Here is a 9,891-nt window from a genome sequence, read left to right as displayed (position 1 = left end):
CTATGGTGGATGTGTGCTTTATAAACAATCTTCAATGCAGAGACTGCAGCTGAGGTGAAGGCCAGCAGCTTTACTGAAACATTCAGAACGCATCTCCAAGAGTAAGTGTCTGCTCTACCAGCGCCAGAAAACTGTGGCCTGGACTGCCCCAGCCCCTTTTCTTTGGCACGACTCTTCTGTGCCAGCTGTGACAGTGCGAGTGAGCAGCAGGGGAAAAGTGCCCATCTCACTGTGCCTGGGGAGCCGAGTAAGGAGCAGCATCCCCTGACCTGCCCCTGCCATGATCAGTAAGCCCTGAAGCTGCTAGAACAGCAATGTGGGAAGCTACTGGTGTGAGAGTAATCCAGTTGTTTCAGTCCCGTTAAACTTATCAGTGTGGGGGAAGCTGAGCTAGAAAGGGGGAATTGATGCCCCTTGTATCTGCTTTCTGGTGCAGAGGGAGTCAAAGGATGTGAACTTTGGGGAGCTGTAAAGATGAGCCTACTTGGGGCATAGCAGCTGTCTGTATGCAGCAAGGAACAGCAGTCTCCCACCCACAGTATTACTGTTGGCTGTTTTCATCCACTCATGAGAAATGAGGCTCTGGGTTGGTTTTACTTTCCCCTTGCAACCAAAGGATGCCTGAATGGCAGAGAAATCCCTGGTCAATCTACGTGGTGTTAGGCCTGCTAGCCCAGATTGTGACTTCCCAGTCTGAGGAACAGTGTGAAAAGTTTTAGGCTCTGTACATTTCCCCTGCCTGGCCTGAAATCTGGCACACCTACACGAGAAGTGTGAAGTGAGTGCCAGCACCATCCCAGCAGCTGGTGCGGGATGCTGCCCTCCCGAGGGTTTGGCCGTGGCACGGGGCAATTTGGGCAGAGCGGCATTTCACAGACCGGGGGCTGCCTCCCCGGCCTTTGTAGGAAAAAAGAGAGCAGCTTTGTTGGGGGGGGAGGGCAGATTCGCGACCCCCCGGGCTTTTACCCAAAGGCCGCGAGGCGCCAGGCGCTGCCCCGTGCCCGCAGCGGCTTCGGGCACCCAGGACCGGCTCCCACCGGCCCAGCCTGCGCGAGTTATTGGCCCACTGATAAAAAAACCCGCATTTATTTCACACGAAGCAGCCGAGGGGGGGCTGAGGGGAGCCCCGGGCAGCCCCCAACCCCGGCTCGGGGCCGGCCGCTAGAACTCGAAGGTGCCGAAGTGCGCGGCGCGGCCGCCGGCCTTGGGCTGTGGCTTGTAGCCGATGCGCTCGTTGACGAGCTGCTCGCGGCTTTTGTGCTCCGTGCCCAGCGCCAGCGCCGTGGCCGCCGCCGCCGCCGCCTCCTCGCCGGCCGCCGCCTCCGCCTCCTCCCGCTGCTTCTTGCGGCCCTGCGGGGCGAGGGGGGGGCCGCGTCAGGGCGGGATCGGGGACCCGGGCCCGTCCCGGCGCGGCCCCGCTCGCACCTCCAGGTCCTTCCGGACGCCCTCGAACTCCTCGATGTCGTCCAGCTTCAGCTCCAGGCGCGTCGGTTTCCGCCGCAGCATGGCCGCTCCCGCCTGGCCGCCGCCACCACCTCCACCGCCACCACCGCCCCTCCCGGCCTGCTCCGCGCCTCCCGCCCCGCCCCGCCCGGAAGCCTCCGTGAGGCGCCGCCGCCGCCGCCATGGCCTCCGCGCGGGCACCGGCGGCGAGAGGCGGAGCGCGGCCCCCGGCACGGCCCCCGGCACCGCCAGAGGTGGGGGCCGCGGCTCTCCGGGGCTCCCCGCGTGTCCCGGCCCTGCCCACAGCCCCGTAACCGCGGCGCTGCCACGGCTCGGCCGGCACCGGGGGCACCGGGGCAGGGGGAGCGTCGCGGGTGAAGTGACCGAGACGGGAGCGGAGCCTCGGGGGCTGGGTCCTGGGGGGAAAAAAGGGGTCGCGGCGCCACCACAGCGGTGCCCCGCGGTGCCGTCACCTCACAGCTCGGTGCCTGAGGCACGGCCTCGGCCCCGCTGCCCGCAGGCAGCCCCCGAGCGGTGCCAGGGCCCCCCCACAGCCCCCCGCCTGCTGCTCAGCCTGAAGGGGCCCTAAAACCCTAAAACCCTTCCCTTGCAGGCCACAAAGAGCAAACCCCCCGAGGAGAGCGATGCGCCGCCCGCCAAGAGAGCGCCCATCTTCTATGGCAGCTTGGAGGAGAAGGAGAGGGAGCGGCTGGCAAAGGGCGAATCGGGTCTGCTGGGGAAAGAAGGGATGAAAGCTGCGATCGAGGCTGGCAACATTAACATAAGTAGCGGTGAGAAGGCTTAAACACTTTTTTTCCCCCTTGCTTTTGAACTTGACGTAGCCAGAAGTCTCTCTGATCAAGTTTGAGCGTGATTTAGAGTTGTGAAGGAGAGACCTCAGCCTTGGCTGTGGTTTTGTTTGGGTCTGCCTGTTGGAGAGAGATCTCTTGTCCGGCTGCTATTTTCAATCTGCTGATGTTGTTTTTGGTCTAGGTGAGGTTTTTGATCTGGAAGATCATATGAGCGAGCGGCAGGCAGAAGTGTTGGCTGAGTTTGAGCGCAGGAAGAGAGCCCGGCAAATCAACGTGTCCACTGATGACTCTGAAGTGAAAGCCTGCTTGCGAGCACTCGGGGAGCCCATCACGCTCTTCGGAGAAGGTCCTGCCGAAAGGAGGGAGAGGTGCTGTGCCCACCCTTGTCTGTTGCAAACCGGGAGCATTCGGCTGTACCCAGTTTATCAAATTCTGTACCCAGTTTATCAAATTCCTCATGTTTTCCTTGTAGCTGGCATGCTCTGAGTGCTGCCAGTCAGTGATGTTACATTCCCACATGGGAAGAGTTGTGGGGAAAGGATGGCACTCACTGAGTGTCTGTGAGATTAGATGAGAATTCGCTGAATCAATGTGACATAATATCTTTCTTTTCAGATTAAGAAATATCCTGTCAGTGGTTGGCACTGATGCGTTAAAAAAGACTAGAAAAGATGACGACAGGTCAAAAAAATCCAAAGAAGAGGTAATGTTTTCTCAGTGCTGAGGGAGATGTGTATGTTAACCTTTTTGATACCTTATTCTGGTGGTCTCCAGTATGTCCAAGGCTTTTGGGTTTGGTTGGTCTGTGGATTCTCACATCATCCCTTCTTGCTCCTTCTTCTGTGTCACCCATTCTAGCAAAACTGGCAATGTATTATCTGAGTAGGGAACGTGAACTCTGGCTTGTACTCCAGACCAAACTGTGTTGTGTACAGCACATGAATCAGGAGATTAGGTGTTTGGACTGTCATGTAGTATAGCAAGTCTGTTATTATTTGTCTTCGGACTTGGGAAGAAAAAACTGTTTCTGCTATACTGCATCTCTTTCTGTCTTTGACTTGTCTGTCTTTCTGCTTCTTCTTTCTTTTTTCTGAGTCCATTTTTGCCTTACTGTTTTGAGGGGGTTGATGTAAGTGGAAGTCACATCAACTGAATGGAAGAGCAGTATCATGGTAGCTTTTTCTGTGGCTTTGTTCCTTGTCTTAACAGTATCAGCAAACCTGGTACCATGAAGGACCACGCAGTCTGAAAACAGCAAGGCTGTGGCTTGCTAACTACTCACTTCCCAGGTAAAGAAAAACAATGTGAATGAAGGAGAGATGGAACCTTTTGTAAGATCAAACTGCTAATCCCGCTGTGGGTAGTGCAGGAAATTTGAGATCAAAAGAGTGGGGAACAGACACTGGTAGACAAATCCAGTGAGATTAAATCTTAATAGTGACTGACTTTGTTAGCCCAGTATGGGGGACGTGAGAGTTTCCAGCAGCAGGGCAGGGAACACTTAGGGAGTTGTTACTCCATCTTTGCTCTTCACAGGGCAGTGAAGCGGCTAGAAGAAGCACGACTACTCAAAGAGATTCCAGAAGCAACCAGGACATCACAGAGACAGGAGCTGCACAAATCCCTGCGAGTAGGTTTGACATCTGCTCTGCTGCCATTTTTAAGACTTTGTGCTGATCTCTAAAGAGGTCAGAGAAAGATCAGCTGCCTGGAGGTGCTGTCCACATGCATGTGGTTTGCTGTGCCTGTCTCCATTGTAGATCTCCACATTTACTCTTTTGTGATGATATGCGTGTTCTACCTCTGTTTCTTCAGCAATTCAGAGACCTGCTTCTGTTATTCCCCCGTGTTGCAGAGGGATGAACAGATGTCCCTGCATTGCCTTGTCACTTGCCTGTGAAGCAAGAGAGATTGCTTCCTGGGTTTGTCACAGCTTTAGCTGGCAGGAAGGGACTGCTTGTTTTTTTCTTCCTGTGCCATGGTCACTATTCCATAAAAAAGTGGAAAATAATAACCAACACGGTAATGGAAAACGTCTTTTAGAATGATTCTGAGACGCCCTTTTCAAGCACGTTAAGTCAGATTCCTAACTTAGCAGAATGGTTCCAGCACACAGTGTGTTGCCACTCTAATCCTGTTTATCCCCAGATGCATTAGCTGCCAGAGGATTTGCCTCTCCCCCGTGAGCACCACACTGCCTGCCCTACTCTTTCTGGTTATGTTCCTTGGCTGAGATGTAGGAGGCCCAAACTGCAGTGAGGTCCCTGTCAAAGCTGTAGTCACAAAGCAGGCCTGCAGGGCTATCAGTGGCACGCGGTGGTACAGTGAGCACTAAGCTGTGCCGCCAAGCAATGTTAGCTTCCATCAGTCAGACTTGCTTCATGGTCCTCCTGCTTGGAATGGCTCTGAGGTAGCTCCTCCTTTTGGAAGTGACTTTCCAAAGCGCCATGTCTGTTCCTTTGTATGTCTGTTGTCTTTCCCTCAAGTTTTTGGCCAAGGCTTTCCCTAGGTCATTTGTAGTTTACTTATTCTTTCCTTTGCATTTGGTTGCAGTCCTTGAATAACTTCTGCAGTCAGATTGGAGATGATCGCCCACTGTCCTACTGCCACTTCAGCCCTAATTCCAAATTCTTGGCTACTGCCTGTTGGTAAGATTTTTTTTTTTTAAAGTACTTTAGGGGGTGAAGCAGCCCAGCAGGAGTGAAGGAGAGGGATGTTATTGTAGGTCTGTAAATTGTGAGAGTTCAGAAATGGATTTTCTTCCTACTCAGAGCTGCATCTTCACTCCACTTTAGAGCTTTGCAGGGATTTGAATCAGAGTCCATTAGTCTCAAAGCATGCTGGTGTTTTACCCACTGCAGAACCTCTCATTGTGTTCTTGCAGCTCTGTGTTAGAAAATTTGTTTGATATTTCTGCCTACACTGACTTCTATTTCTTGTGTTCAACAGGAGTGGACTTTGTAAGCTCTGGTCTGTGCCTGACTGCAACCTTGTTCACACCTTGCGAGGTAGAGCGACTTTCATTGAAATTCTTTGCATAGTTCTGTTCCTTTCTCGGCCAAATTCTCATATCTGAATTGTTTTGTAACTCAAAAAGCTGTGTTCTTTGGGCATATTTTATTCTAACAAGATCATTACTCAGGCTTGCAGAGCATGGACACGTGTCAGATAATCCAGAGGAAGTCCTGACTTTTCTCTTAGAGAAAAGACCAGTTTGTTATTTCTCTTTCTGGATAATGTTTTTGTTTTACCTTGTTTAAAAACCTGGTCTGAATTATTTTGAGACAAGTACTAGCATTCTTGGCCAGACAATGTAGTAAGAGTAAGGTTCTTTGAACAGTGAACAGAGGTTTGAGTAAATGAAATCTCTTCGTTCAGATGTTGAATTTTCACTGCGTTTTGAGGTTTGCAGATCTTGGTGTCTGATGCTCTTTAAGTGGGTGCTACTGGGATTGCAGTTTAGCTGTGTGACTTCACCCAAAATGGGAGGACACGGTGAAAGTATGCTCTGGTACCCGACTAACAAGATCCTGTGTCAGTTTATGAATTTTGATTTTCCTTTCTTTTAAGGACATAACACCAATGTAGGAGCAATAGTCTTCCACCCCAAAGCCACTGTCTCCCTAGACAAGAAGGACGTTAACCTGGCCTCGTGTGCAGCTGATGGTTCTGTCAAACTCTGGAGCCTTGAAAGGTTAGAATGGCACTGGGCATGCACAGTTGCAGCATTGTTGCTTTGGGGGTTGAGTTATTCAACAGTGGACATTTACCATCTTCCTGCAAATATAACCTTTTCTTGTAGTTATACCAGTGCAATCCCTGGCCTTGGTATATGCCATCTTCTTTGGCAGGAAAAGAGATCACCCTGATAGGGGAATCAAGGTGAGGGGAAATTGTCTGGAAAGAATCAAGTCAGAATGGCTGTTGGGCATTAGCAAGTTGCTTTGGGTGATGGATGGAAGATCTGGAGTGTTTTTCATTCTAACCTTTCATCTGGGAGGGAATTTCCCCTCTTTGATATTGCATGAACTTCTGGGTTATTGGAAAGCACCAGTATGCAGAGAGTGACTAGCCAAATACATAACCATGCACTGAAGTTCATCCTGTAAGAAATCCTTTGGCTCTGTGTCATTGCACGGTATAGTTCTAGAAAATGTGCAGCATCTATCTCAAGCCTGAGAAGCGTTGTGAGCCATAGCATCTGCTGTGTTTGAAAAGCGGAGCCCTGCAGTGCCTCGGGAAGAGGCAGGCAGCTCTGAGGTCCTTACTTCATTATCCTTACCTGAAAGCCACTGTTTCTAATTGCAGAAGCATGCTTGTGCCAAGCAACAGCTGTTTGTTAGTCCCATGTGACCACATCTCTATTTGGTCTGTTGGAAAGACACTCTTAATGCTCTTCAGATCTTCTGCTAAAGGCTGCTGAGCTGCCGCACGTAATTCTGGGACAGTAAATGTTTGCTCTCTCCTGCCTGCCCTGGGTTTCATCAGAATAGCAGGGTTGGGGTGAGGCGGTATGGGATGTGTTCTGTGTAGTCACAGTAAAGCTCCCTGCTGTGCACTCTGAGCTTAGTTTCTGCTGTTGAGGCTTTCAAACTGCTAATAACAAGGATCTTGATAGTTTTTGAAATCAGTTATCCCAGGAGAACTTATAATTGAGGATATGAGTGTGTATAAAGGGGTTAGACATAGAGCTTCAGCTGTGTGAACAAAAGGCAGAATTTAGAGTCCCTATAGTCAAAACTCTTGACTTTCCTTTCTGGGCTGGTCTTAACGACCAGCTTTCTTGAGATCATAGCTACAAAGGCCTGGCTAGAGCCAGCCACCCTGACCAGCGTCTGATGACTTCTGTTTCTCTTTTCCAGTGATGAGCCAGTGGCAGATATTGAAGGTCACAGCATGAGAGTGGCACGTGTGATGTGGCACCCCTCTGGGAGGTTCCTGGGTACTACTTGGTATGGAGATTTGTTTTTTTTTTTTCTTTTTTTTTTTTCACTTTAAGATACTACTATTTGCTGTCAGTGTGATTCTTGAAAGACCTCCTTTCTCACATGAGACCCAGTTGGTCTCCAGTTGGAAATAAAGCATCCACAAAGTTAGTGAGTTATCCCGTTGTTCTCCTTGGAGACGTCCAGCTGCCAGAGAAGCAGCCCACTGGCTGCTGCTGACTCGTGAGTGTGGGATGGGAGATGTGGTGAGTGGGACAGGCAGGCAGACATGAACACTGCTGAGGGAGAGGGAGAGTGTGCTGCCCTGGAGCTGAATGATGCACAGGTTATCTGAAAATCTAATTCCAGAAGCAGAAATGGGTACTACTTTTATGGGGATTTCAGTGAGATACCTGCATTCTGGCAGTCAGGATCCTTGTAAGCGACGCTGTTCTGTTCTATTCTCTCTTCCTTCAAATTCAGTTTTAAAGGCTTTACAAAGTTAACCAAACAGTCTCTGTTCTCGTAGTAATCATCCTGTGGCAGTTACTCATAACTGTTTTTCCCTCTTCCCTTTTGTGTGGCTTTCTGAGGCCATCTGGGCTCCACTCTATCAACTCAGAAAAGAACGGCATCTGAACAGGGAGTGTGGTTTTTGTACACTGCATCTCCTAACCTGCAAATGGATCAGCATCACCCATTGTGTGATCCCTTTGGGGTTTTATGTGGACATTTATGTGGACCTAGAGAAGCTCCCTGCTCTCCCAGGGGTGTGCTGAGGATTTCTGAGGTTTTGCTGTGGACAGTCTCACTCCTGGCATGTTTTCCTATGCACAAGAAACGGTTTTGAACCAGCCAGTGTGAATGTGCTGACAGCTGTTATGCGTGTGCCCAGGTCAAACAGGATTATCTGCTCAGATCGGGAATATGGAAAAATACATTTAGTTGGACAAATGCTTTGTTTTTGTAGCTATGATCACTCGTGGCGCTTGTGGGACTTGGAAGCTCAGGAAGAGATTCTCCATCAGGAGGGACACAGCAAAGGGGTCTATGACATTGCCTTTCACACGGATGGGTCTCTTGCTGGGACTGGGTGAGTTTGCTTTGCATCAAGACTGTATGTGAAGCACTATCGAGGTTTTGGTGCTGACTGATGCCGAATGTCCCAGTGTGGGTGAGGCTGAGTGTGTTCTGGCAGTTGCTGAATCTGAGGGGTGATGTTGGTCGGGTTCTCTCTTCAGTGGACTGGATGCTTTTGGCCGGGTGTGGGACTTGCGCACAGGACGCTGTATCATGTTTCTGGAAGGTCACCTGAAGGAGATCTATGGACTTAATTTCTCCCCAAATGGGTAAGAAAGGAGTTTGCATGGTTTACGTGGGAGCTCTGAGCACAAAGCTTAGCTTTCAATACTTTCCTACTTGGCCCCTTGGCAGATACCATGTCGCAACTGGCAGTGGTGACAATACTTGCAAGGTGTGGGACCTCCGCCAGAGGAAGTGCATCTACACCATTCCTGCCCATCAGAACCTGGTGACTGGGGTGAAATTTGAACGTGAGTACCTCCTGTCTGTTCCTCATCCCTACCGTTCCTGGGCTGAGGTGGCAGGGGTTGGAGCAATTCCAAACCACATCCTCAGATCAGGAGGATCTGTACTGGTTAATGGTAGATGGTCTGTCACGGTTTTCTTTGCAAATCTCACTTCTCCCTTTTTCTCATCCTTAACTGCAGCCAATCATGGCAACTTCCTGCTGACTGGCGCTTACGATAACACGGCGAAGATCTGGACTCACCCTGGCTGGTCCCCTTTGAAGACACTGGCGGGTCATGAGGGAAAGGTGATGGGACTGGATATCTCCCTTGATGGTCAGCTGATAGCGACGTGCTCCTATGACAGAACCTTCAAGTTGTGGACAGCAGAGTAGCTCAGGTGCTCGTGGTCAGCTGGGACAGAGATGTTAATGGCTTTGAACTAAGACTTGTCTTTTTTATATTAAATTAAAAAAACGGCTTTTGTAACATGCATTACAATGGCTGTAATCACTGGCTGTGTCTCTGCTTCCTGGTTGAGGTGGTTTTGAAGCATCTGTTTGTCAGGGCTTGGTTGGAGTCAAAGCTTGGATGATGTTCTACTTTTTAGGACTCTTGTTTTATGCTGCAGACACTTTCTCTACCTCCCTTCCAAGCTAGGCTCACGAGTTTTCTCCACTTTGTTTTACACATCTGTAGGTAGCCACACAGCACTTCATGGATGGTGTGCTGTACAGCCTCAATACCGTTCTTACCTTCTGTTTTCCAGGCTGCTTTGATAGGAGTCTGTGGCTTCAAAGCTCGTTTGCATTCAAAAAATAAAGAGTTGTCAGTTGTTGGAGGAAAAACGTTCTTCTACTTCAAGTTAGTTTGAACATAGAGGCCTGTATCTGCTTGCAGTAGATGTTAAAGGCCAAGGGTTTTTATTTTCCATGTACCATCTCAGGTTATCTCATGTCCTAGCTCCTTCAGCTGTCTTACAAATTGGGTCTTTCAAATCCATGGATGTTATCTCCTGCTGAAGTTTTTTCTGTGTCTCACTACGTGTGATACAAAGAAGGCTACTTAGTGCAGGATTTCTTGTTCTAACTTACACTGTGAAGAAACGTCCTATTTGTTGTTTGTTCCTTAAACTGAAGTTTTACAAATGTGGTCTGGAAAATCAAAACATAATTTCTATGT

The 9,891-nt window shown here is 49.7% G+C and overlaps 2 protein-coding genes across 2 annotated transcripts; one reads left to right on the top strand and one right to left on the bottom strand.

The window, feature by feature from the left end:
- Positions 1 to 1,070: 1,070 nt before the first annotated feature.
- CDC26 (cell division cycle 26) lies at positions 1,071 to 1,586 on the bottom strand. Its single transcript, XM_027470635.3, has 2 exons — positions 1,426 to 1,586; positions 1,071 to 1,350 (listed from the first exon to the last, which is right to left on the bottom strand). Exons 1-2 carry the CDS (start codon positions 1,504 to 1,506, stop codon positions 1,162 to 1,164), a joined length of 270 nt encoding a protein of 89 aa, XP_027326436.2. The 5' UTR covers positions 1,507 to 1,586; the 3' UTR covers positions 1,071 to 1,161.
- Positions 1,540 to 9,204, top strand: PRPF4 (pre-mRNA splicing tri-snRNP complex factor PRPF4). Its single transcript, XM_027470628.3, has 14 exons — positions 1,540 to 1,697; positions 2,057 to 2,234; positions 2,437 to 2,623; positions 2,871 to 2,958; positions 3,465 to 3,544; positions 3,792 to 3,885; positions 4,809 to 4,903; positions 5,205 to 5,263; positions 5,826 to 5,949; positions 7,118 to 7,207; positions 8,151 to 8,273; positions 8,422 to 8,529; positions 8,615 to 8,733; positions 8,911 to 9,204. The coding sequence occupies exons 1-14, from the start codon at positions 1,626 to 1,628 to the stop codon at positions 9,102 to 9,104; spliced, it is 1,611 nt and encodes a 536-aa protein (XP_027326429.1). The 5' UTR covers positions 1,540 to 1,625; the 3' UTR covers positions 9,105 to 9,204.
- Positions 9,205 to 9,891: the final 687 nt, after the last annotated feature.

This window comes from Anas platyrhynchos, chromosome 18, assembly GCF_047663525.1.
Source record: "Anas platyrhynchos isolate ZD024472 breed Pekin duck chromosome 18, IASCAAS_PekinDuck_T2T, whole genome shotgun sequence".
In the NCBI taxonomy this organism is placed as follows: domain Eukaryota; kingdom Metazoa; phylum Chordata; class Aves; order Anseriformes; family Anatidae; genus Anas; species Anas platyrhynchos.
Note: the sequence above shows the minus strand (reverse complement) of the source record. Positions and strands in the feature narration are given on the sequence as shown.

Bases quoted from the DNA above. Each gene is read 5' to 3' on its own strand.
- CDC26 (XM_027470635.3), bottom strand. From the start codon at position 1,506: ATGCTGCGGCGGAAACCGACGCGCCTGGAGCTGAAGCTGGACGACATC. The intron at 1,351-1,425 runs GTGCGAGCGGGG...CTCGCCCCGCAG, and splicing joins GCGTCCGGAAGGACCTGGAG to GGCCGCAAGAAGCAGCGGGA.
- PRPF4 (XM_027470628.3), top strand. From the start codon at position 1,626: ATGGCCTCCGCGCGGGCACCGGCGGCGAGAGGCGGAGCGCGGCCCCCG. The intron at 8,274-8,421 runs GTGAGTTTGCTT...TTCTCTCTTCAG, and splicing joins GGGTCTCTTGCTGGGACTGG to TGGACTGGATGCTTTTGGCC. The intron at 8,530-8,614 runs GTAAGAAAGGAG...GCCCCTTGGCAG, and splicing joins CTTAATTTCTCCCCAAATGG to ATACCATGTCGCAACTGGCA.